The sequence below is a fragment of the Ictalurus punctatus genome, chromosome 9, assembly GCF_001660625.3.
Source record: "Ictalurus punctatus breed USDA103 chromosome 9, Coco_2.0, whole genome shotgun sequence".
In the NCBI taxonomy this organism is placed as follows: domain Eukaryota; kingdom Metazoa; phylum Chordata; class Actinopteri; order Siluriformes; family Ictaluridae; genus Ictalurus; species Ictalurus punctatus.
Genome location: NC_030424.2, coordinates 15,154,046 through 15,181,556, shown reverse-complemented (window position 1 = coordinate 15,181,556; position 27,511 = coordinate 15,154,046). Strand labels below are relative to the sequence as shown.

At 41.6% G+C, this 27,511-nt stretch overlaps 2 protein-coding genes across 3 annotated transcripts; one reads left to right on the top strand and one right to left on the bottom strand.

Annotated features, from left to right (window-relative positions):
- Window positions 1–265: 265 nt before the first annotated feature.
- On the top strand, window positions 266–22,652 carry reep1 (receptor accessory protein 1). Of its 2 annotated transcripts, XM_017476087.3 has the most exons (8): window positions 266–391; window positions 7,638–7,710; window positions 7,856–7,932; window positions 8,056–8,176; window positions 12,295–12,408; window positions 14,199–14,370; window positions 16,789–17,057; window positions 19,806–22,652. In XM_017476087.3, exons 1-8 carry the CDS (start codon window positions 273–275, stop codon window positions 19,881–19,883), a joined length of 1,023 nt encoding a protein of 340 aa, XP_017331576.2. In that variant the 5' UTR covers window positions 266–272; the 3' UTR covers window positions 19,884–22,652. The 2 variants fall into 2 exon arrangements, with proteins under 2 accessions (XP_017331576.2, XP_053538420.1); XM_053682445.1 differs by lacking the exon at window positions 16,789–17,057 and having other exon boundaries at window positions 267–391.
- Window positions 22,653–22,702: 50 nt separating this feature from the next.
- On the bottom strand, window positions 22,703–27,474 carry mrpl35 (mitochondrial ribosomal protein L35). The gene is given in 4 exon segments (NM_001201250.1): window positions 22,703–23,135; window positions 23,957–24,101; window positions 26,989–27,154; window positions 27,443–27,474. Coding segments are annotated over 4 exon segments (525 nt in total). The 5' UTR covers window position 27,474; the 3' UTR covers window positions 22,703–22,952.
- Between the last annotated feature and the right edge of the window lie 37 nt (window positions 27,475–27,511).

Genomic DNA, 27,511 nt, shown 5'->3' with positions numbered 1-27,511 from the left:
TCCATACAACGTGCGCTTCTAGAAACAGGCTAGATCCCAAACCACGTACTACCCTACTAAACAATAGTATATGCAAATAGTACACCATTTCTGGCAGCTATACACTAACTATAAACTATTATTTGACATTGTCTGTAAATGGCTACAATGTTATGGATATTTGTGGTGCAGCTATAAAAAAAACATGTCTGAATTACTGCTATTTTCATAGACCCTTTTCTGTAAATTCTGTTTAGTACGGTTAGTGCGGTTTTGGACATAGCCGTAGACGCATGCGCAGAAGAGTCCGCTGTCAAACGGTCACCGCCAGCAGTCGCGAAGGAAACTCCTCCCTGCTGACAACAAGCTCTCCTAGCGCAATGGTCTCGTGGATTATTTCCAGGCTTGTGGTGTAAGTATTTTTCTTCTTCTATTCTTGTTCTATTCTTGCTACGTTTTTCCCCCCTACTCTAAATTTTTGCATTATCTTATTGTTTGGTCTTCATCTCCATATTGTAATGTGTGCTCTTAAGGACTGTGGTGTGTTTATGTCACCTCCTTCATTCTAGGCAGAATTTAATCATAATCATAATCATATGCAGGTCCTGACGCGGTGTTTTGGCTACGGAGGACTTTTCACCTATAAAGGTCTTTGCATTATGAGCGAATATAGGCCAGTGTAATCGTTGCCCTAAATCTCTATTTCCTAAAACGAAGTGATTTGTTCAGTGTCATAACCAGAGCTATGAATAAGGGACAAACAAAGGCGGTGTGACGCAAATCTGGACACTTACGTGTCGCTCTGGACGGTTGGGTTTATTTCAATAGGCTTACATTTCACCTGGAGATGTTTTGATGCTTTGAAGCCAGCGCCCATCTATTCCCTAACAGGAAATTAAACAGCATCATGTGGGATGTTTGCAATATTGAAAAGAAAGCAAATTATTAAAATGTCAACTATACCTGCATAAAACTGAATGCCTATGAACCACTGTATATGAATCATTAAGTTCAGTTTGTTTTGTTTTTGTCATTTATAATAATATGGCCAATCTCGGAAATTTAAGCTCATGCGTAAAAGAACCCACAAAATGGCGAGTCAATTAAATTTAGATTACAATATCCGGTTACATTGCATGGGCGACACTTTGTGGGACACTAAAGATCTGCATCACAGCGTCCTGATGTGCTAAATATAGTGTACATACTGAGGCATTCAGGCTGGCTTGGCAGAGCACAGTATGGTGGTGGTAGTCACTCAGATGTCACTCAGGTGTGTGATTTGTTTGTTTGTTTGTTTAATGGGCGGTGGGTATGTATGTAGGTCGACCACTTGCTCAGGTCAGATGTGCAGCTGTCGTTGAGCTGTGAGAGACAGAGAGAGCACTTGTGGACAGATATGTACTTGAACACAGGTGCAGCATGGGCTTGAGTTTTTCTGGGAGTTTCTGATTTCTAATTATTACTCTGTTCACTTCCTTGGTTCAGCTCACTTCTCTGTGTCCATGAGTTATGAACGTTCGGGTGTCTGAGCTATTTCTGTCAGAATAAATTTGGAAATTAATCAGGGTTGTAAAAACGTGTTTGGCCTGCAAACTACACACACACACACACACACACACACACACACACACACACACACTAGATAAATGTACAGTCTTCCGGACAACACGTTACTAAAACAAATCACTTCTATGATTAAACATGATTAATAGCCTACTATGAGTTACTTTGACGTACTTTGTAAACAAATGTCTTTACATTTAAGCTACTATATTGAGTGACGTTTTAATGCCAGAAGCAACGTCACAATGCCATTCTTACTAAAAAGAAAACAACCCTTAGATTCCTTAAATATCTTTAATAAATATTTAAAGAAAGTCCATGTATTTGGATGCGTTCCCTGTGATGTAAAGTCTGTTAATGTATGTTTACAATTGTAGTTTCTGTGTTCCTGACATGTCAATCTGTTGTAAGATGTGTGTTAATTATGTTTAATTTACATATTGTTGTTGTTTATTTCATGCAACTGTAAGTAATTAAAAAAACAACAACAAACAAACAAACAAAAAAAACCCCGTCCTTCTTACTGATTGATCTAACAACGCGTAAGTTTATGAACACATTTATAGTTTTCCAATAGGAGGCGCTGCAGTTGTACCTTTACTACATTTTTCAGTTTCGTATTACACGGTTAGAAATTAAGAAGAAAAGAAAAAAACAAACAGTTTGTGATAGCTTAAGAGTTAGCTTTCCGAAGTTTTCCAAAAGCCTTTTACCTGGAAACCGTTTTGATCCACTCAGAAAATTTAAGGCTTCCTCTAGAGGTACAAGTGAGTTCACTAAACTGAACTGATTGCACTGTATTTACTGGGGAGATTGTGACAGACACTCAACAGTAATAATGCAGTGTAGTTTATCATAATGTACTTTTCCACACTTAGAAATTCTGAATTGGATACAAAATTAAAGTAGTTTCTTCTACAGTGAACAGAATCATTTTATTCAGTTTAACCGTGGTATAACTGCAGTAATACAGTGGTATAACCACAAATTGTCAGTACTAATGAAATACAGATTTAAAAATACTTTTTAAATCTTTAAAAACTATATAAAACTAAAATTACTTTTTATTTTAGGCAATGGCTCTTTTACTTTATTAACTTTTACTTATTAACTTGACTTGCAAGCAAAGTGTAGACCCTGGCAAACAGGGAAAAGGATGTGTGTGTATCTCAGTGCTAGCAGAGCTGAAGTGCTCTCACTTGACTGGTGCACCCTTGTCAATACCTTTGTGTGCACTATTCATGGCACCTTATGTCCATTGTTAATGCTCCACACTCACCGATACTACTCAGTGTGCTCAGGTCATCTGCTGACAGTGACAGTGGAGTTTGCATGTTTTCCCCATACTTCGGGGATTTCCTCCGGGTACTCAGGTTTACTCCCAAGTCCAAAGACATGTGTTGTAGGCTGATTGGCATTTCCAAATTGTCCATAGTGTGTGAATGGGTGTGTGATTATGCTCTGCGATGTGTTGGCACCCCCTCCAGGGTGTCCCCCGACATGTGCCCCGAGTTCCCTTGGTCAGTGGTAGCTCAGTACTTAAGACACAGTTGTATAAATTAGAGAAATGTAAGTCGATCTGGATAAGGGCATTTGCCAAATGCCATAAATGTTAGTCGATAGATGGATAAAATAATAAATGAACATCTTAAAAATGACATTTAACAAGTTGCCATCAGTGGGACTGTTGACCATTTTGAACTCGACAAGTTAAAAGTAAGACCTTTACACATTCAAACAATAGGACACTGCAGAGGATGAGCTTCAAGACATTGCAACTAAATATGGTGGAGATAAAACCTGAGCAGCTGTGTTCTGACTGAAGGCCAGAAAAATGTAAACAGAAGCCTGAAATAAACGACCCAGATGCATTGTGATATCAGTTTTTCTAACGTAGTTTTTCTTACATGTTACTGGCTGTATTTAGAATTAAGTGAGGCCAAAAACTTTATACAGTTACTGTGGTGTTTAAATAGTATATTTATAATAGAGAGCAGTAAATTGAGACGACAAAGCAGAATCTACAGGCAATTTTAATTATAACATTAATTAATTAAGTATAAAATTATTTACAAAAATTCCTTAACCACTTAAATAAGAAAGAGGCACATTTCAAATATATGCAATAATTCAAAATTTAAAAAATAAATCAACAATTTCAAAAATATGCAATAATTTTTAATAGCCTGTATTTCCTGTATTTTATTTGGGTGTAAATGTAAATGATGTAGGGGTGGTCTAGATGATGTTGAAAATCTGGCAACCTATAAGGTGTGAAACTTTTAATTTAAGTAGATGAATCAGAATATAGAATATGTTCCTTGCATAAAAATTGTGGCCATGTCTTCCTTGTCATGATTCCCCCTTGAAGCAGCGTGCTCTAGGTGCGAATGCGCGAGCACCTGCTTTTCCGTTGTTGACCGTAATGACATCTCTTCACGTGTGTTTTGTTTATGTTTCTGTCATGTCTCCTCCTTGCTCTGTCATTGGCTGGGATTTCACGTGGGTCTGTATTGCTCTCAGCTGCTAGCAGTTTAGACGCTGATCATGTCCGCATATATACCGCGCGCTTCCCAGTACACAACGCGGAGGATTACCATAGAGTTAGATTAGTTCGTATTGTAGTCATAGTCACGGTCAATGTTTAGAGTTAGTTTAGTTCGTATCGTAGTCATAGTCACGGTCCATGATTAGAGTTAGTTCGCGCTGGATTATCCGCTTCCAGTCCCTCGTCATAGTCCGTTTCTCGTTTTGTTTATCGACCCTGTTTTCCGTGACCACGACCTAGATTCCTGCCTTGCCCCGTGTATGTCTGTTTGCCAATCGCCTGACCTCTTGCATGTTTATGGATTACGTTTTGGATCACGTTTTGGATTTGTCTGCCTGTCTCTCTTTCAAATAAACAACTGTTCATCCTGCACTTGCATCCGTCCTATCTCTGCTCCGTCACTATTCGTGACAGAATCTTCCGCCTCAACATGGATGCAGCACGAGGACGAGAGATAAGTCACGCCACAGAAACCTGGGAAGTAGTAGGACAATACCTCATCGGGGAACGCTTGGATTACTGGCCGCATTTTTCGTCCGTGCAATTTCCCCAAAGGTACGCCGTTGAATTGCCACCAGAGACAGCAGGATTGGGGAGCTACCCGCTGGAGTTCCTCTTCAGCTGCAAGGAGTATTGCTGCAGCTTGGCGTTTCCCAAGCCTACTAAGAGAGAGTGCATCGGGTTCCTGGTGTCCTGGTTTTGCGGTCCGGCCCGTGACTGGGCGGAGCAGCTGGTGAGTGCTGGGTCGCCAGCCCGCCATGATGTCACTCAGTTTGCAGAGCTGTTTATGGAGGAGTTTTCACAGCCTGGACAACTTCGTGGTCCTGATTTACTGGGGTGGAGAGTCAATGGACAGCCCCAGGTGGACCCACCATTCAATCTCTATTATGAGGAGATGGACAGGGCAGTAACCAGCAATCCACTTCAGTTTCCAGCCAACGCGGGGGCGAAATCTCCGAGATGTATGACCGAGGGCTGCGGGAGAGAGACTCAGCTTCAATGTCCCACCTGCAAGAAGCTGGGCCTCCAGGAAGCTTTCTTCTGCTCTCAGGAATGCTTCAAGAGCAGCTGGCGGGAGCATAAGAAACTCCACCGGAGAGCCCGTGCAGAGACCCAGCCCGGGATCGACAGGGTGACCTTGGAGCGCCCGTCGGAGGTCATAGCACCAGAGCCCCAGCCGGAGGTTAACCTGGTGACCTCAGAGCTCGAACCTGAGCCCCACGAGGTGAGTTCACCTGCCGAGCTCCAGCGAGAGGTCAGCAGGGAGGCACCAGCACCAGAGCTCAACCCTGAAGTCCAAGTCAAGCCTCCAGTCAGTGAGGTCCATGTCCAAGCCAAGCCTCCAGGCTCTGAAGTCCAAGCCAAGCCTCCAGGCTCTGAAGTCCAAGCCAAGCCTCCAGGCTCTGAAGTCCAAGCCAAGCCTCCAGTCTCTGAAGTCCAAGTCAAGTCTCAAGTCCCTGAAATCCAAGTCCAAGTCAAGCCTCCAGTCTCTGAAGTCCAAGTCAAGCCTCCAGTCTCTGAAGTCCAAGTCAAGCCTCCAGTCTCTGAAGTCCAAGTCAAGCCTCCAGTCTCTGAAGTCCAAGTCCAAGCCAAGTCTCCAGTCTCTGACGTCCGAGCCAAGTCTCCAGTCTCTGACGTCCGAGCCAAGTCTCCAGTCTCTGACGTCCGAGCCAAGTCTCCAGTCTCTGACGTCCGAGCCAAGTCTCAAGTCTCTGACGTCCGAGCCAAGTCTCCAGTCTCTGAGGTCCGAGCCAAGTCTCAAGTCCCTGAAATCCTAGTCCAGGTCAAGTCTCCAGTCTCTGACGTCCAAGCCAAGTCTCCAGTCTCTGACGTCCGATCCAAGTCTCCAGTCTCTGACGTCCGAGCCAAGTCTCCAGTCTCTGAGGTCCGAGCCAAGTCTCAAGTCCCTGAAATCACAGTCCAAGCCAAGTTTCCAGTCTCTGACGTCCGAGCCAAGTCTCAAGTCCCTGAACTCCAAGTCCAGGTCAAGTCTCCAGTCTCTGAGGTCCGAGCCAAGTCTCCAGTCTCTGAGGTCCGAGCCAAGTCTCCAGTCCCTGAGGTCCAGGCCAAGTCTCACGTCCCTGAGGTCCAGGCCAAGTCTCACGTCCCTGAGGTCCAGGCCAAGTCTCACGTCCCTGAGGTCCAGGCCAAGTCTCATGTCCCTGAGGTCCAGGTCAAGTCTCACGTCCCTGAGGTCCAGGTCAAGTCTCACGTCCCTGAGCTCACGTCCAAGCCTGCTGATCCAGTTGACCAAGCTCTGCTAATATCTAAGCCTAATGACCAAGTTCTGCTCACGCCCCAGTCTGCTGACACGCACAGCCAAGTTCTGCTCACGCCCCAGTCTGCTGACACGCACAGCCAAGCTCCGCCCATGCCCAAGGTTCACCTGGTGACCTCAGAGCCTCAGCCCCCCTGTTCAGCTGAGGTCGTCGCTCAGTCTTCCTGTTCGGCTGTGGTCGTCGCCCCGCTTTCATGCTCTGCCGAGGACGTCGCTCTGCCCTCATGCTCCGCCGAGGTCGTCGCTCCGCTTCCCTGCGCCTCCAAGAACACCGTGCAGTTTCCTGGCTCTGCTTGGGACATTCAGCCCAGGGGGCCGGGGCCGCCAATGAAATGGGATGACTCATGGCACTCCGGGAGGAGTGCCTTTCGGGGAGGGTTCTGTCATGATTCCCCCTTGAAGCAGTGTGCTCTAGGCGCGAATGCGCGAGCACTTTCTTTTCCGTTGTTGACCGTAATGACATCTGGACACGTGTGTTTTGTTTATGTTTCTGTCATGTCTCCTCCCTGCTCTGTCATTGGCTGGGATTTCACGTGGGTCTGTATTGCTCTCAGCTGCTAGCAGTTTAGACGCTGATCATGTCCGCATATATACCGCGCACCTCCCAGTACACAACGCGGAGGATTACCATAGAGTTAGATTAGTTTGTATCGTGGTCATAGTCACGGTCCATGTTTAGAGTTAGTTTAGTTCGTATCGTAGCCATAGTCACGGTCCATGATTAGAGTTAGTTTGTGCTGGATTATCCGCTTCCAGTCCCTCGTCATAGTTCGTTTCTCGTTTTGTTTATCGACCCTGTTTTCCATGACCACGACCTAGATTCCTGCCTTGCCCCGTGCATGTCTGTTTGCCAATCGCCTGACCTCTTGCATGTTTATCGTTTTGGATTTGTCTGCCTGTCTCTCTTTCAAATAAACAATTGTTCATCCTGCACTTGCATCCGTCCTATCTCTGCTCCGTGACGATTCGTGACATTCCTACAGCTATATGATTATTATAGGTCTAGAAACACTTTCTTATATTACATTACAAGGTGCCCTTTGAAAATTTACATTCATCTTTTTACATTTACTGTCAAATAGCATATACATTATTCTCAGATGCATTCATAGAATGTAAATGGCTCTTTTGGGTGAAAAAGTGGGGAAATTACTCCATGTTTAATGCAAACAACTTGAATTCATTATTTTGAAATCTTAGGTTATAACACTCAGGTTGCACTGAATCCTGTTCTGCTGATCTATTTGATCTATTTGTGTCTGACAGGCTCATATTTGGGACACTTTACCCTGCATATTCATCATATAAAGCTGTCAAATCAAAAGATGTGAGAGAATATGTGAGTATGAACTGCATAACAACATATAATGAGCATTTAATGCCTTATTGCACTCACATCTATGGCCAGCTTTTTCAGCATCATCTTATAGGAATGTGCTCACTGACATTCAAATTTCATAACTTTCTTCTATATATTTCAACAGGTAAAATGGATGATGTATTGGATAATATTTGCACTGTTCACAACAGCTGAAGTGATCACAGATTTATTCTTGTGCTGGTAAGTGAAATAATGCCTTCCTGCTCATTTCCCACTAAAGGTGTGCCCCTGATCAAATGATGAAATGATAAAGAGCTTGAAATGATGATGGCTGATATGACTCATCTATTGTCTCTTTTGAAGGCTCCCATTTTACTATGAGCTAAAAATTGCTTTTATGGTGTGGTTACTTTCACCATACACAAAGGGATCCAGTGTGCTGTATAGGAAGTTCGTCCACCCAACTTTGACCTCTAAAGAAAAGGTATGATTCTGAATATCTGTTTACCTAATTCTTTCTAAAAACAAGAAGATTATTCCAAAGTAAACAAAAGTTCAGTGATTATTGAAACATCTGGAAGTTGTTGTGAAGCACTTTTTTCGGAAGTGAAGACCCATCTTGCTTTGTGCTTGACCCTGTTTCCTGCAGTGTGTTAGGTGAAATGTTCCCAGTTGATGAACAGTGGTAGGAAATGATGCTATACTTTCTCTAAAGATTTTCTCCTGCCCTTTATTTTGAGGCAGGAAATTCGTCATGGTGGAAGAGTGTAGGGGCACTGATAGAGCTAAAAGAGGAAAGCCAAATTCCAAAAGCTTTTTTTTTTTTTTTTTTTAAATCTAGTGTTCCCTGAGAAGGGAACTCAACATTGAGTGAGCTTCATGTTGTGGGATGTGCCCTTGCGCGTGACTGGCATCTGAAGTTGTGTAACATCATGTCTATTTATAGGCCTGCCGTGATCAGGTGACGTGGAAATTAAGCATGTTATTTGATATAAAACGGCACCTGTGAACCGCGTCGTTAGCCTTATTATCTTTAGAGAGACTGCATGTCGGTCATTTGTGTAACACTCACAAAAGACTTTTCATTTCCTCTCTATCTTTAAAAAAAAAAAACAAGAAAGAAAAATTTAGTCTTTACTTTTCTGTCCCTTTAAAAAAAAGAAAAAAGAGAATAGTATGAGTGAGAGAGAATTCAGGAAGTGTGTCATCTCTTGCTACCCTTTTATCACGGGAGGGGACACACACACACACATATACACACACACACACACACACACACACACACACACACTTTCTGTGTGAAGTGTCTAGGGCTGGAGCATGCCAGGGCAGCCCTCGAGGGGTCTGACTTCGTGCATTGTGGACACCTTACAATCAGGCAGCTTACAATCAGAGCTTTGCCGTGCTACGGATTTGTCCCTCCAGACAACCAAGCAAACGGCCCATGGTATCGGCTGTTCAATGGGTAGCTTGGTTGCGCAGAGAGGCACCTATGGCTCAAACTCTCAGGAATGGGGGACAAAGATAAGGTCTCCCTGCTGGACTCCCCTGTTGACGCTGGACGCCGACCTGTTCGGTGGCGAGGTTAACCGACATCAACGACAGGTTTCGCAAAGCGAAACAGCAAACGGCGGCATTCAGCCAGTTCCTTCCTCGTCGTGTCAAGTTCGCCTGGGCATCCATGAGTGGAGCCCGGGCCAGTAGTGTGAGGGAGGCACAGAAGGTGAGTGTGGTGGCCAGCCTCCCCCTGTGGTCAGCCAGGGAAACCAGGCAGCCACAGTTGCAGCCTGCTAATAGATCTGATCTCAGAACGATCATGAAGGCCAAGCAGACAAAGAAGCAGCGGTCTTGATGGGCCATGGAGAGATGTATCAGGAGACGTGAGGTTGTTAGAGCCTCCCCTAGCCAAGGCCATCCAAAGTTTTCTGGCTTCTCTGGTCAGCGAGCTGTCATAGGGCAATGAAAATCTGATGCTTTGCCTCCAACAGAATGTGGAGGTGTTAATATTATTAAAAGACCATCTGTCAGCATGGAAACTACTGTCAAATGTGTCTCCATGGGTTCTGTTCACCTTAGAAAAGGGTTACCGGGTCGAGTTCAGAGCTCAAACCCCAACCCCGGTTCAGAGGTGTGCTCACCACAGTAGTCAGCACAGAGCAGAACCTGACATTAGCGCAAGAAGAAAGATCCCTCTTGGAAAACAGGGCCATAGAACATGTACTCTGTTCCCTGAGGGAAGGAGGTTTTTACAACCGCTATTTCCTGGTTCGCAAAAAAAAATGAGAGTATTTTTTTTACAGGTTTAAGATGCTGACACTCAAACTTATCGTTCCACAGATTCAGTTTGAAGATTGGTTTGTGATGATAGATCTAAGATGCATATTTTTACATAGAAATAACGCCCAGTCACAAGACATTCCTGAGGTTCGCGATTGGAGACAACGTGTACTAATATTGGGTTCTTCTCTTCGATCTAGCGTTATCCCCTTGCACCTTCACAAAGTGCATAGATGCTGCTCTGGGTTCCTTGTGACTCCAGGTCATCCTTGTACTAAACCACCTGGACGACTGGTTAATTCTAGCATAATCCAGGGAACTGGTGATTCAACATCTAGATGTTGTTCTTGCCCACATGAGGAGCTTGGGGCTCAGGTTTAAGCTCAAGAAAAGTATGCTTTCTTCAGTGCATAACTTTTCTAGGAGTTATATGGGATTCTACTACAATGAGGGCATTTCTATCCGCAACACGCGTAGGGTCAATCCTGTCAACATTGAGCAAGATAAAGCTGGATCTGTGCATCCCCTCCAGTCTCTACAAGGACTGTTGGGGCTTATAGCAGCAGCAGCTAATGTCATACCGTTGGGCCTATTGCACATGTGACCATTTCAGTGGTGGCTGAAAAGTCAGGGGTTTTGTCCGAGCACAAAACCTCTGAGAGTAATCAGTGTCACGCGGCAATGCGTACGTGCTCTGAGAGTTTCGAAGTGTCCCCGGTTTCTAGCCTCGGGGCATCTCCTTATTGCAAGATGGTAATGACAGATGCCTCCCTCACAGGCTGGGGCACGGCCTTAGATAGCTGTTTAGCTCACGGTCTCTGGAGCGGCCCTCATCTGGAGTGGCATATAAATCGCCTAGAAATGCGGGCCGTATTTCTATCACTGAAATACCTTTCTTCCTCATTTGAGAGGTCACCATGTGTTAGTTGTAACAGACAACACAGTGGTGGTCTCATGTATCCACCACCAGGGAGAGTTACGTTTGCGCCCCCTGTTCAGGTAGGCGCAACTAATTCTTCTCTGGGCAGAGGGAAAGTTTTTATCAGTGAGTGCAATGTACATTCCGGGCAACTGGGAATTGGGGGCAAACATCCTATTGAGGCATGGGCTCAGGCCCAGGGATTGGAGGCTCCATCCACAAGTGGTGAAGTCCATATGGTGGAGGTTCGGCCAAGTGGAAGTGGATGTTTTCGTCTAAGAGGAGACAACACACTGCCTGCTGTGGTTCACCCTCACTCCCCCCACACCAGTGGTGCTGGACGCCATGGTGCACATGTGGCCGAGGTCACGTCTGTATGCTTTTCCTCCGATTACTCTGGTCCCACAAGTTCTAGCGAGAGTTCGCCAAGACCGCCTACGTCTGCTGCTAGTAGAACCTTATAGGCCACTTTGACTATGGTTCTCAGAGATAATATCCCTGCTAGACAGCACTCCTTGGGAGATTCCCATCTGCAGAGATCTACTGTCTCAAGCCAGACAGCTGATTTATCATCCTCGGCCGGAACTATGGAAACTGTGGGTCTTATGTCCACCGCTCTGGCCATTGGCGTAAGTCGGAGCAGTTCCTGGTCTGCTTTGCAGCGACACAGTGCCTGTGTTGAAGCAGTACATCTCTAATTGGATAGTGGAAGCAATCTCTATCGCTTCTCACTACGCCTCTGGGCATGAAGGCTCATTCCACTAGGGGGGTCGCCTCCTTGAAAGCTTTGTCTATAGGGGTACCCTTACAGGATGTGTGTGCTGCGGCGGGGTGGTCTACGCCACACACATTCTTTCGATATGACAGCCTGGATATTCCACCCTGGGCACGAGTGTCTTGCAGTGACCCTCGGGCTTGGATATTTTGAACAGGCCATACCCTTTAGTAGGACGGAGTGGGTATTCTTAGTATTAGGCGTGTAACCCTGTTTCCTGAGAAGGAAACTAGACATTGTGTAGTTTTGTCATACTGGGGCATGCCTGTGAATTTTGTCTTCTGATAATAGAGCCTGACGGCGTGGCACACAGGTGCCGTTTTATATCACACAACGCGCTTAATTGCCACATCACCTAATCGTGGCAGGCCTATAAATAGGCATGATGTTACACAAGCTTCAGATGCCAGTCACGCACAAGGGTGCTTCCCACAGTGTGAAGCTCACGCAACGTCTCGTTCCCTTCTCAGACAACAGGGGTAACCCAGACGTTTTGATGAAGAAACACAAGGAAAAAGTTCCAGCGTATAACAAATCATATTTAGGATTTATCAGTTATGATTCTGACTTTACTTGCCTACCTCAACCCTGAGGGTAAGTAAATTGTTTCATTGTGACTTGCATTTTCCAGGACATTGATGAATACCTATGTCAAGCAAAGGACAAAAGTTATGACACCCTGATGCACTTTGGAAAGAAAAGCCTGAATGTGGCCGCTACAGCTGCAGTGATGGCTGCCACTAAGGTGACATTATTATCATATGTGACATACTGATGAGGAATTTTAAAAGTGGATAATTGTTGCGTTTTCAGCAAAGTTAAAAGTTACAAATTAGGAGTAGGCCAGAAATCTGTTAGTTTTGCAGATACACCAATAACACAAATGAGATATTTATATACAGAGTATTTATATGATATATTATTATATTATATTTATGCTCAAGCTCAAAACTAGGAACCATGTTCTCATTGCGACTGCAGGTTCGTTCTCTCACACCACATCCATTCCCTAAAGATATAAACAATAACATGTTGTTCCAGCTCTGTATTTTATTAATATTATCTTTGAGATTAAAATAAAGAATGTCGTTGTATATATATGTATATGTGTGTGTGTGTGTGTATATGTGTGTGTGTGTGTGTGTGTGTGTGTGTGTATGTATATTAGGGATGCACCGAAATGAAAATTCTTGGCCGAAGCTGAAACTGAATATAATGAAAAACTTGGCTGAAAGCTGAATTCCGAATACCGAACACGTTTTTTCGCGTTTTTTCCATTTATTTTGCCATTTTTTTCACCATTGCATAGATTAAATAGTCAAAATGTGCTTTTTATTATTTAGTCTTGCTTTTCAAAGAAAAAAATCAATTACAAAATCTACAATTTCAAAATATTTATTTAACACTGAACATTTTTTTTTCATACCACCAGGCATAGGCTACCAATATGGCACAATATATCTTTAAATGAGTAAAATAAAAATATTTTGATGTGGTCATCTTTGAGCCCTCCTTGAATAGTCTATTTTAGGCCTATAACTGACTGCTGAAAGAATGGAACACTCTGTAGCCTACAACAAAAAAGTGCATTAAAAAGTGCATTGACAAGAGTGCAAAAAATGGTTCTATTCGGTTCTATACGGCTGATTATATTGGGGATATATACCGGTCACGTCCCTGTACACCTCGCGGAGTATTATAGTAGATATAGTATAGTTAGATACGTTGTTAGTGTTATGTTCCTTGATAGATTTAGTTAGTTTAAACTATAGATTAGTTCATTTAGTCCCAGCTGGTTTTTCCACTCCCAGTCCATAGTACTAGTTCATGTTTCTTGTTTTGTGTTTTGACTCTGTTTTCTGTGACCGCGACTTCGATTCCTGCTTTGCCCCGTTTATGCCTGTTTGCCGATCGCCTGACCCTTTGCCTGTCTTGACTACATTTTTTGGATTACGATTTAGATTTGTCTGCCTGCCCTTAAATAAATACATCTTTACCTGCTTCCGTACTCTACTCCCTTACGTCTCGCGACGTGACAGAATACTCCGGAACAGAAACAAAACAACACGTGTCCACAGTAAACATCCCAAGAGCACGTAGCTCGTGCACGTAGCTCGTGCATGCACGCGCCCCCTCATCGAGGTCGTGACGTTCACCCGTCTCACTCTGGTTGCTAGGCTATTTGGTCGCGTCATCAAACACGTCATTGTTCGGTCAAATTTATTCGGCCTTTTCACTTATTCGGCCGAACACCGAAAATACTTTTTTTGCTATTTTTGGCTGAATAATTTCGGTTGCCGAACATTCGGTACATCCCTTATATATATATATATATACACATACACATATATGTGTGTCTATATATATATATATACATATATACATATATATATATATATATATATATATATATATATATATATATATATATATATATATTGTCTCACCCATATCAGAATCATAGCCCTATACTTTTTATTAAAAAACAATTGCACTGACCAAAAAAAAACAATCACACTAACATTTCTACCACAGGGCCAGGGTGTGCTATCAGATCGCCTTCGGAGTTTCAGTATGCATGACCTGACCACCATAGACTCAGACGGTGAAGCAAAGAGTTCTGCTTCAGTCACCACTCAGGCTGCATCGGGTCAGCACAGAACTCGCGCCGTGATGCGCAGCAAATCAGATGCCGCCTACAGCAAGAGTAAGTCCACCCGTCCAACTGACTATGAACCAATCACGTTTGCACTAATCTGTTCACAGTCAATCTTTACATAATGTACCTTTACTTGAGAATATTAACCATGCCAGTTTAGATTCAAGATACTTACATTGCCACACAGCAATGCTGGTGGTATGGTTTCAGCGCAACAATATACAATATGCAGGGTGCATGGGATCCCAAATTATGTTCTCATCTTGAAACACAGAATGATGGTATCCATTCTGTTTAAAAGAAATCTATAGACCTTCGATTGGCTAAGTAATATCAGTTTCAGACATTGGTTTCAATTATAGGGCTGATGATGAATTGAATGTATATTTAAAAATTGTCCAGGTATTCCATTTTATGCTTTATATTATAATGCCACAATTAAGTTGCATGCAGTGGGTAATCACTGTATTTTACATGGTGTAGTATTGTGCAATATGTTGGCACGTGGTGCAGCAATTAGTGTTGCTGCCTCACATCTCCAAGGTCTCTGGTTTGATCCTGAGTTCAGATTACTGTCTGTGTGGAGTTTCTATGCACGTTCTCCCTATGTATTGCATCGTTTCCTCCAGGTTCCCCATTTTCCTCCAACATTCCCAAAACATGCCAGTGAATTAATTAATTGCCCCTAGGTGTTAATGAGCGTGTGAATATGATTGATTGATTGATCGATTGATTGATAATTTATTGGTCCTCAAAGAGGAAATTTGTTTCCACCGTGGGTGCATAGAAAAACAAAAACATAACATCATACATATAAACCAACATAAACAATCACAGGCATAGAGGGGAGGAGGGAACAAAAAGAAAAACATGAGGATCATCATACAACAAATGCATCTGGCATCACAATGGCTAAGTGCCTATGTGTTTAATGCTCATATAGCCATAGGAACAAAACTGCTATGAGTGTGTCATGGTGCCTGTGTGATGGACTGGTGTATATTCCTACTTCATGCCCAGTGTTCCCAGGATAGGCTCTGGATCCCCTGTGATTCACACTGACTAGGATAAATTAGTTACTGAAGATGAATGAATGAGAATTGCAAAATGCCTATATTCACTTAAACATCTGAATTTCATACTATCAGTGAACCATTACAAATCACTAATAGAGGTCTGTTACATTTTCTGTCTCTAAGTTACCTCGTATAAAGAACAGTTGTGGTCACAAGGGCGAGATGTCAGATATTTTGGAAAGTACATTAGCAGTAATATATCATCAGGAAGTGTTGATATATTGAGAAATACGAGACTCTCCAAGAGTGTTACGCTGTCCAGGCACACAAGCTGAACACTTCCTACTAAATTGGTTCCTGATTCAGCCTGTAGGTTCACTCCCAGAAATAAAGGTACTAAACTGTACTTTTCCTTATTGTTGGGGTGGTTCCATCAAGGGTACATAGTTTGTACCTTTAGTATGTATCTTTTACCTGGGAATGAGCATGTAGTGCACCTTTAATTTTAGTAGGAAAAGGTAAATCAGTGGTAGTTAAGGTCCAATTATGTACATTAAATTTTAAGGGTACAGTATACTACATTCATGTTTCCAGGTAAATACAGCCTGAATATTTATTGTGCTTTATTTATTTTTTTTGCTCTGTAGAATTACAGATTTCAGCATATTTACATATGCAGACTATTTAATAGTATTTCAATAGATCTATGTGATGTATAAAGTACTCATGAGCCATAGTCAAACAGTCAAATATACCTTAACCTGATTATAATATAATCAGATGCATTAACTTAGTGGGAAATGTATTAATATACATTTCCCACTAAGTTAATGCATCTGATTATATTATATGCCAAAAGAACTTGGGTGTCAAAACTGAGAATAGTGGCAGCATAGTTCTATGTATTATACTGTATATGAATAAATATTGTTGTTTTATATAAGATCAAAAAGTTTTTTTTGTTTTTTTATAAGCTGTGAATAGAACATTTTGGGTATGAATTAGTTAGCTAGGGTGTTAACATGTCACATGGTACAAGGTGTTAACAACTTCACATGAGAAAAACAAGTTCATTATTATCACATGGCCTTAATTCCTAGGATTCAGAGCAGAGTGGGCACATACTCATCAGAAGAAGAGTAAAATATGTCTGCTGTGTTGTTAAACATTACTGTTTCTTAAAGATCTTAAAGATCTGATAAATTTCTCAAAGGTCTGAGAATATTCTTGTGTATTCAGAAGTCAAGTAAAGTCTGCTTTTCATGCAGTAGCCTCAGACTTTCCAAATGTAGGCCCTGATTATTCCCGTCATTATCACTTGACCTTACATTCACTATTGGAGTTTTATTTCACTACAATAAATATCATATGCAACTTATTGCCCTGTAAAATGTAATATACACAAGCACATGTCAAGACTTGTTTTGATGCCCGTATTGTCATGGTGCAGGCCCAGAGTTTGACATAACTGAGTTTGAGATGTTGAATGTGGAGCAGTGTGCTTCTGTGGAGCCTTCTTTCCTTCTGACCCGCAAACCCACTCCGATACCAAGATCCTTCAGCAATCCAAGCCAGCCTCTTTCACCCCCTGAGCTTTCCCAGGACAAACCTGCACCCCCTCCATCTGAGGACCCAGAGGTGACAAAGGACAGTGAAAAAGAGTGGGGCATCCCAGCCAACTCAGGCCAACTTGGACTGCTTAAGAGACGTGCCCCAGAGGTAGCCCCCTCTTTACATAGTTGGATGGTGGTGTGTCTGCTGCGGTGCTGACGGCCTGGTTATAACTAACCATTATGCTGAATCACTAATCAGCATGATTACCACCACAGGCTAATCCACCACAGGCTACCTGGAGTTTTTATTTGGGATACTGTGTCGTGTATGTATGAAAGTCAGAGCAATTGCACACTGTTTGAGGAGGATTATAGCAGTCTTTTGCTTTCGGGGCAGTGGTGGCTTGACGGTTAAGGCTCTGGGTTACTGATTGGAAGGTTGGGGGTGCAATGCCAAGCTGCCACTGTTGTGCCCTTGAGCAAGGCCCTTAACCCTCTCTGCTCCAGGGGTGTCGTATCATGGCTGATTCTGCGCTCTGACCCCAACTTCCTAACAAGCTGGGATATGCGAAGGAAAAAGAGCTTCATTATGTATATGTGACCAATAAAGACTCAATATCATTATCATTATAGTGGGTCATAGAACAAAAGACATAACTGTCTAATGTGACCTTTGGGTTTTTGCTATTCTGAGTCATCTGACATTTTACTACAAATGGCTAGAATTTTGTGTGATGCCTGATCTGCATGCACTGACTCTGGCTTCTTAAATGACATTAGTAGAGAAAAAGGTCTATCATACATGTGATAGCTTGTCAGATTCCTTAGGATGAAAGAATATATGATCGTTAATCGCTAATTTGATCATGCAGTAGAATAATTTGAATGTAGACACATGATGTTCTTGCAAACATCTCTCCCACGGCTTAATTATACAGGGTGTCCCAAAAGTCTCCATACATAGGGGAAATGATCACTTTTTAGCAAAATGTCTTCCAACATTTTTCATACTTACAGTCGTGAAAAAACAATTACACCCCTTTTTTTTTTTTTTTTTACCTATTTAAACAAGCAAACATTTGATTCTATTTGAAGCAGTGTCTATTAATAAAGTTATTGGAAGTCTATAAAATGACTTAAAACAAAATTTAAATGAACACAAAACAGATCAGTCACATGGAAAAGTGAATACGCTACTACATCTGTGGATGCCTATGAGTCTGGCAAGGGATTTAAAAAGATCTCCAAATGATTTGAAATACATCATTCCACTGTAAGGAAAATCATCTACAAATGGCACAGATTTCAAACGACTGCCAATTAGTCCAGGACTGACCATCCCAGCAAATTCAGCCCAAGAGCAGACCGTCTGATGCAAAAAGAAGTCTCCAAGAACCCCAAAATTTCTTCACAGGGTCTGCTAGTAAGTCTTGCAACTGTTGGTGTCAATCAGAAAGAGATTGCACAAATTTGACCTGCATGTGAGGTATGCTAGGAAAAAGCCAATGAGCATATAGGCAAAGACCAGGCCTTTTGGAATAATGTGCTCTGGACAGACAAATCAAAGATAGAGTTGTTTGGCCACAGTAACAGCAGAAATGTTTGGTGTAGACCAAAGACAGCTTTTCAGGAGAAGCAGCTCATACCAACTGTGAAGCACGGTGGTAGAAATGTTATGTTTTGGTGTTGCTTCACTGCCTCAGGGATGGACAGCTTGCATTCACTGATTCAACTATGAATTCTGCATCATATCAAAGAGTGCTTGAAGATAACGTGAGTCCATCTGTCTGAAATTTGAAGCTGAACCGAATGTGGACCTTTCAACAGGATAATGATCTTAAGCCCACATGAGCAAATCCACCAAGGAATGGCTCAAAAATGAGAAATGGAGGGTTATGGAATGGCCTAGTCAAAGCCCGGATTTTAATCCCATTGAAAATTCGGGGGATTTGAAACAGGCAATACACACAAGAAAACTCTGAAATTTCTTGCAACTGAAAGAATATTGTATAGAAGAGTGGTCAAAAATGCCAGCAAGCCGAGACTAGTTAACAATTATGCAAAACGCCTACAAGAAAGTAATTCTCCTAAAGGGGGCAATACTAACTTCTGAGGCTAACTTTCCACAGAAGAATATCACATCTATTGATATTTCTGTTGGATAAATTATTGAAAAAGCTAATTTTCCTTGTGGTTGTGTTCAAATATAACAACTTTATTAACATGCACTGTTTCAAAGATGATCAAATGTTTGCTTATCCAAATATGTCCAAAAAAAACCCAACAATTTCCATGGGGTGTACTTATTTTTTCACGAGCATAGTTTATATATATATATATATATATATATATATATATATATATATATATATATATATATATATATATATATATATATATTTTCTGACAGCCTTTAAGAGTGTCTCTGACAAAAGAAGAACGTATTGAAATCATTCTCATGACTGGATCATGAAGCAAGGTCCCGATGGACTTTAACAGGAAACATGGCAAGCACATCACACAGGTTGCCAAACTTATTAACAAATTCAAAAAGACTGGAAGTGTTGCGGACCGATCAAGAAGTGGACGTCCACGAACATCCACTGACTGAGGCACAACCGACTTATGCTGGCAAACATAGTCCCCTATATATGGAGACATTTGGGACACCCTGTAGTATCCCCAAGTATCTATTTAACTATAGATATAGTACATGTAACAAGCACAGATGTGTGTGTGGACTGGAGTTGGTTTGACAAACTCGAAAAAGCTCATGTGCAAAATAAATATGGTCACAAGTGACATGGTGATATTCATGATACATTTATCTGTCTCTGTCTGAATTTCATTGTAGCGTTCTGTTTTTCTTTCCTTGTCCTTATTTTTTCCCTAATCCCTTCTTCCCCACTCTCAGCCTCCTCCTAGAGCTTTAAGACCTCTCACCAGATCCAGATCCAAGAACACCCTATCAGCAAACCCTGAGGCCATGTGACTGTGCATACGCTGTGAGACTGCTTTAGCTGCCTTAGCTGCAACATGAGGACACAGAAAAAGAGGAGACAGAGAGAGGGGGGGAATACACGGCGATGCAGACAAAAGATCAAATATTTAAAGCAGCCTTGTTCTCTAATGAGGTAACCAAAGCAACGTGCGACCTTATTGCGTCTGATCTTTCACACCCGAGGGGGGAGGTTTCTATCAAGGTAGCACGTGTATGTGGCACCATTTAGAGACTCTTAAACACTTTGTGTTGTACATATTTACTGTATGTGAAGAGTGTATGTTTGCTTCCTTTTGTTTGTATGACTTTGGGAGAGACAGAAGCATGCATGTCCCTCTGTTGGTCTGTCACGAGAGCAACATTTGCAACACCTCTGAGCACCTAGGCATTGTACAGTAGCCACTATGCTCACTGTTGAAGCGCTGCAATGACTCTTCTGTGGACTTTTTAAGGCTTCACCCCGTTCAGTGCACTCGAATGGAGCACAAGCGGGTATGACACCATCGTCCTCTCAGGATACGTAGCCCATTGATAATGTCGGTCCACTAACACTGATAAATGTTTATTTACAAAGGGAGAGTGACTTCTACATACAGGCTTGTAATTCTACCAAAAAAAATTGTATAGCAATGAAAATATTAATCGTGTATATTTAAAGGAATTTACAGGACAAATGTGCAATGATATTAGATTTCAGCTGACTCTGAAAGAATAGATTTAAACTGAGCCACACTGAAGAAATTTCACCCCAAACGGCTGTTTGGTTTTATTCATGCTGTTATGATGAGGCATGTTACATGATTAAAGCCCATCACAAAAGAAAGAAAGAAAAACGAAAACACATCTGATCAGTCCTTTAAAGCAATGCTTATCTATCCAAGGAAATTCATGAATATTTTAAGTAGCATTCTTTAGGCATTTTATAGTAGCAGTGGATTATATTTACAGCATTTGGCAGATGCCCTTGCCCAGAATGACTTACATTTATCTCATATATACAACTGAGCAGTGGAGGGTTAAGGGCCTTGCTCAAGGGCCCAGTGGTGGCAGCTTGGTAGCGCTGGGATTTGAACTCACAACCTTCCAGGCAGAAGTCCGATGTCTTGACCACTGAGCTAGCACCACCCATAATCATTTCACGGTTTGGTTTAGTGTGAATATTGTTTTAATTTCTGTTCTATTTAAAGAACTTCTCTTAACTGTAATGTTACATGAATTCACACCAAATGTTGACAATCTGAATGTTTTTTTCTTCTTCATATCAGTCTGGAATTGTCAGTATTACTTCATTTACGTACACTAGTGCTGGATTAAGCACTGTTCAGAATTATAATGCTGTGAGCTCTGTAACATACACACTAGATAGAGAATGTTGCACTGTACTCATTGAGCATAGTTTAGTTCATTCTCATACATTTAGCCATAAAGGGGGTGCCAAGTAGCCCCTTAAAGTCAGAACACTGTGCAGTCAGACTGCTATGCTTCACTGAGTAATACAAATGGGTCACGATACAACGTCGTTTCACTAGGATTATACGTTGTAAAATTCTCACTAACACTGATGTACTGAATTGTGTCACTACCACTGTTTCCATGTTAATAAGACTTTCACAGAGGGAAGGCGTCATTTCCATCAGGTTGGAAAATGATGATGAGAATGATGACGATCTTATTTTATGTCACCTCTTTCTTCTTTCAGATACCAGGTAGCAAAAGCCCATATCGTCTCACAGCGACACAATTGAAATGTTGTTTTTTTGTTGTTGTTTTTTTAAGTAGATATCTTTCTCAGGTACAGTTTGTTATATCTTACCACATTTAATCAAACTTTACGCATGAAAGATGAAACGTTAAAAGGACAAACATAATGACAGGGAATATGACACCAGAAATACAAAATGCAAAGCAGAGAATTGAAACCTGAGATCTGCGAATTAAGATTGATTTGATTGTTTAGAAGAGCATCCAACCCGCATTATATTTGCTCACTTAACATTTCAACTTTTAAAGAAATGAAAGAAGTAAAACACATGCATGAAATCTTTGTCCAGCATTCTGTACATGTATAACCATTTAAGTGCTCTGTGTGAACCATTGTCAGGATTACCTGTTACTTTCATGAGAAGTAGTATTAGATTTCGTTGAATGTTGTTTCAGGAGTTAGTTATTAAAGGCACATATCCCTTAAAGAAAGAAAGAAAGAAAAAAAAAATAGGCTGATTGAAATATCAGTGTCTTGATTAGCCTTCCAAGTCTTTCATGTTCTCTTTAAAACAGCAACAAGATTATTTTTGAGCTGCATTTCTTTTTAAACTGTATATTGTGAGAAAACACCTGCTTCCTTACACAAATGACAACTGAGCAAAATTAGTCATGATTCAAGTAGAGGATGTGCCTTTAAAGACTAATAGTTATTATTGCTTTTTAGAAGATTTCTTACTTTGAAATAATGTTCATTTGTATTCATTTGTTTGTTTGAACTCCTTGGAAGAGGGAGAAATAAAGAAAATGAGGCTAGGGATGTACTTCATAAGGGTGACTAAACCTTGCTTTCCTCCTAATGAACATACAGCTTGCAGTAAAAAAAATAAATTAAAAAAAGCATTTCAAAACACAGCTCTCATGTCTGGCAGGCCAGAAAATCTCTCTTATACTGTTGATTAATGTGGACAAAGAACGAAAATGGTTTGATCTCTGTCATGGACCCTTAAAATGGATCTGACGGTGTGTCACCATCAGTTATTAAAAAGGGAGACGGAATACCAATGGCTCTTTGATTTCATTTTCTCACTCACTCGCTATACACAACGTTCTGACACGCAAGACTGAAACTGGTTTATTTCAATAATCAGAGCTCTTTACACTGACCAGAATGCAGAAAACGAACATTGCTTTTCAACCTGCATGAATATTTTCCGTGACGTTACATCTGCAGAAAGTGCTAACTGTATTCTCTGTTGTGGTTCCGATAAGCGTAAAGGTCAGATGTACACACTGTACAAACAAAAACATTTTCTGCACAGAACAGAACATTCCTAATAGAAGAGTGCTAAAGGACACTTACAAGTTAACCCTATCGTGATATTTCTGGTAAGGATCATTAAGGTACCAGTTTCTTCTTTTCCAAAAGGATGTCGTCATTTTGTCTAATTTTTTGCACTGAGTCTTATTGCAGAATACGTGCTCTCTTAAACGCTTCTTTCTCACGGCTGATTTTTTCCAAAGCTTCTTCTTGTATCCAGCCTGAAATGCAAACAACATTCGGTTTAAATGAAGAGCTGATTGACATAGAGATGAAATTGTAGGATGAACTGAATATTACTTATTGGTCTGAATCAATGGATATTTCCATGGTAGATCAAGGTAGGTAAAACAGGATATTCCATACATCCTGACAGTGTCAACAATACAGTCTGGTTGTGTCTGAATTCAAAGTGGAAATGAGGGAAGAGTCTCCTTTATATCAGGGGTGATTTGGCGTGGTTTGTTATGAATGCATTGGTCCCATTCAACCTGACACTTTTTGGAGATGTACGAGCTTATTATGGGTTTGAGATCAGATGGTGCGATTTGACTTCCCACTTCCTAAGCAGCAATATCTGCTTGTTCGTTTCCAGACAGCCCGATATGTCCTGATATCCAATTCAAAATTATGTTGAAATTATGTCTCTTGAAGGAATCCACTTTAGTTCGATTGCTGGCAATTATGGGGTGTTCGGTCTATAAAGATTATAAAGACTATAAAGTGCTTGTGATGGATGAATTTAAATTAGTGCTCAAAACTAGAGCAAATGCTTTTAAACATTATAAATTCTAGCGTTTAATTCAATCTGATTATGACATACTAATCATAATTGTTTTTTTGTTTTTTTATAAGGAGGTGAAAGCAAAAGTGAAAAACAGGAACTCTCCGAAAGCTTTACTGAAAGCAAACCCGGTCTCATGGGCAAGATTGTCTCAAGATTGTCAAATCTTTTGTAAACTTTCCCAGATTTCAGAGTATAAATTCAGTGGAAGGAAGTATTTCCAAAGAAACAGCTCAAATGTGTATGTGACCTCCTTACCTTTCTCCTCACCCACAGGCCACAGTGCAGCCTCAGAAACCTCTGCACCACAGATCTCACGGTCTTCCTCTTGCCCTTCTTCACACTATAATATGTCAGGTTTCTACAGGGCTGCTGCATCAGTGATGGAACAAGAGGAGAGACTCTGTACAATGAGAGATATTAAGACGTAAGAAAACTCACAACACAGCCACATACCTGGGATTCCACTGACTCCTCAAAAAGCATGAGATAAGGATCGATAATTGTGCGACTAATCATACAGCAATGCTAGAAATGCACTGGTCCACTGCAGGGTATCCGATCAGGGCCAGTAATAAACGATAATAGATGAATTTCATGCCATGAACTGGCATGATGATGGCTGATGTGACAGAAGTTAATGCAGGACACAACGTATGACGCACTCACACCTGTGATGCGTTGTATCACTTAGCAACAAAAGTGCTCACCTTGTCGCTCGGTTACTTTCACGATGACAGCATCAGCAGATTTATTTATTGTCACTTATACCACCGTGCTGTTCAATTCTTGAATTAGAAGGTGAGACTACATTTTCTGGAACAGCAGATCTGACAGTAGCGCCGGCTGCAGTCCACTTCGCAGGTTTATATTAATGCACTTGTTCTAATACATTATAATTTCTCATTCACAGAGACTTGTTTGATAGACACTCTACATAATCTAAGACTAAACAGCAAAAAAAAAAACAAAAAAAAAAACAAACAAAGAAATTATTTAACAAAGAATAATGTATATTAATTGATGTGTTCTATAAAGAGATGTTTATTTAACATTCATGGAAGGACTCTCAGGTGCCAGTGCTTTTCTAACAGTATTCAAGATTTTTATTTGTCACATACACAGTTATATACAGTATATAACTTGCAGTGAAATGAAAACCTGGCCTACTCTTGCTTAGGCTGCGCATTAAAGATAAGAAATGAATAAGAAATAAATAGAAAAGAAGACCAAGGATAGTGCAGAACAGGGAGACCGTGTACAGTAAAACTGTAGCTAAAACTACACAGTGTGTAAGACATACATTCTGGAATGTGCTAGTATGTTTTCTGGGAGAATCTTCAGGACACAGGACTTTTGCGCTTTCCAACCAAGACATGATTCATTTCTGATTTATTAAGTAAGAGGGAAAAAAAGAGAAACTGCAGAGGTAAGGACTGTTTACAGAGGTTATAAAATATAGTAAGTGGTACCACAAGCATTCCACAAGATTAAACATAAATATACATGGTGAAAAGTATGACAGGTCATTCGCCCTGGTATAAGAGGAATTAACACTTTGGCATGTGCTGCTGGAAAATAGGAAAATGTCACACCACCCTGTTATGTTTTATTTTCCCATAACAGCACACCTAACTGTGTTTTATACATCACCTAATTAAAACTACCTGCTTAATATTGTGTCGTCCCTTGTGCCACCAAAACAGCTCTGACCCTTCAGGGCATGGACTCCACAAGACTCCTCTGAAGGTGTGCTGTGGTATCTGGCACCAAGACGTTAGCAGCAGGTCCTTTATGTCCTGTAAGTTGTGAGGTGGGGCCTCCATGGATCGGACTGGTTTGTCCGGTACATCTCACAGAAGCTCAATCAGATTGAAATCTGGGGAGTTTGGAGGCCAAGTCAACAGCTTCAACTCTTTGTCATGTTCCTCAAACCATTCCTGAACAATTTTTTGCAGTGTGGCAGGGCGCATTATCCTGCTGAAAGAGGCCACCGCCATTAGGGAACAGTGTTGCCATGAAGAGGTGTACGTGGTCTGCAACAATGTTTAGGTAGGTGGTACGTGTCAAAGTAACATCCACATGAATGCCAGGACCCAAGGTTTCCCTGCAGAACATTGCCAGACCATCACACTTCCTCCACCAGCTTGCCTTCTTCCCATAGTGCATCCTGGTACAATCTCATCCACATGATGTAAAAGAAAACATGATTCATCAGACTAGGCCACCTTCTTGCATTGCTCCATGATCCAGTTCTGATGCTCATGTGTCCATTATAGGAGCTTTCGGCGGTGGACAGGGGTCAGCATGGGCACTCTGACCAGTCTGCAGCTACGCATCCCCATACACAGCAAGCTGTGATGCACTGTGTGTTCTGACACCTTTCTATCATAACCAGCATGAACTTTTTCAGCAATTTGTGCTACAGTAGCTCTTCTGTGGGATTGGACCATACCGGCTAGCCTTCACTCCCCATGTGCATCAATGAGTCTTGGGCATCCATGACCCTTTCAATGGTTCACCGGTTGTCCTTCCTTGGACCACTTTTGGTAGGTACTAACCAGTGCATACTGGGAACACCCCACAAGAACTTCTCTTTTGGAGATGCTCTAACCCAGTCATCTAGCCATCACAATTTGGCCTATGATTCTTGCCCATTTTTCCTGCTTCCAACACATCAACTTCGAGAACTGACTGTTTACTTGCTGCCTAATATATCCCACCCCCTGACAGATGCCATTGAAACAAGTTGATCAATGTTATTCACTTCACCTTTCAGTGGATATAAAATTATGGCTGATCGGTGTATAGTACAGTCAAATTCTTTCCTTTGCACCAGATCAGTATCAGAACTGTTTACCAAATGGTAAAAGTGGGTGTTCCTAAACAAAGCTATCTTTGCCAAAGTTAAAAAGGAAAAAAAATCAGGTTCCTTTTTGAATTCCTTGTTAAGTTTTGTAATTGCCTTACTATTGTGTTATTTTCCTTTAAAAGAAATTTTTTTTTTAGATAGCAGGATTTCAAAAACTGTTTCCATCTACCAGCAGGCTAAAATTGTCTACCAGTCTGAGCAGCTCTGCATGTGTTTGAGCAGCTGGTAGCTGGTCAGGTCATTCTGAAATTTTTCAGTAGGGCAGTGCAGCATCAGAAGTGGTGTCATATTTATGGTTGGATGCCATCATCCAGTACTTCAGGACTCTTCCTGGCCATGTAAGTAACGTGAACAATTATGCTAGAGTAGCAACATAACATCAGTGTTTGAAAAGCCGTGACTTGTTTCTGAACCTTACCGTTGCAGTAGAGTCTGCTGTTGAAGCCCACAGGCATTGAGAGAAGGCAGCGGTTTAAACCCAAAGTGTCGCTGAATAAGTATGGAGAAGCGAGGGAGAAACAGCGGCGCTCTGACTGCGAGGTTAAAGCAGGACTGTCCTAGACCTGTCAGAGGTCTCACTATACCTGAGAATTACAATGAGACGGAAAAGTGTTTACAAATCGGGTCCGCAGAAACGTTGCTAGTTCCTGTATCTAAAGGAGTTCTTTTCTGATAACTCCTCTCTGTGATGTGTATCCAGTACACACACACATGCTAACAATAAGCACAGAAGCTATCCGGTTAGCTAACGGAATAAATGTCTAAGACAACTCTATGTAATAGAAGGTAGTCTTAATCGCTTATCCGAGCACAAACTGAATAAACGAAATCTGCAAGCGTGTTGTACAATGTAAATGCGAAAACATTACTACCTGACAGTCCTCTAGTCAAGGTGGCCGCCATCTTGAATGTGTGTGACCCTTGACCTACAGAGCGCGGCA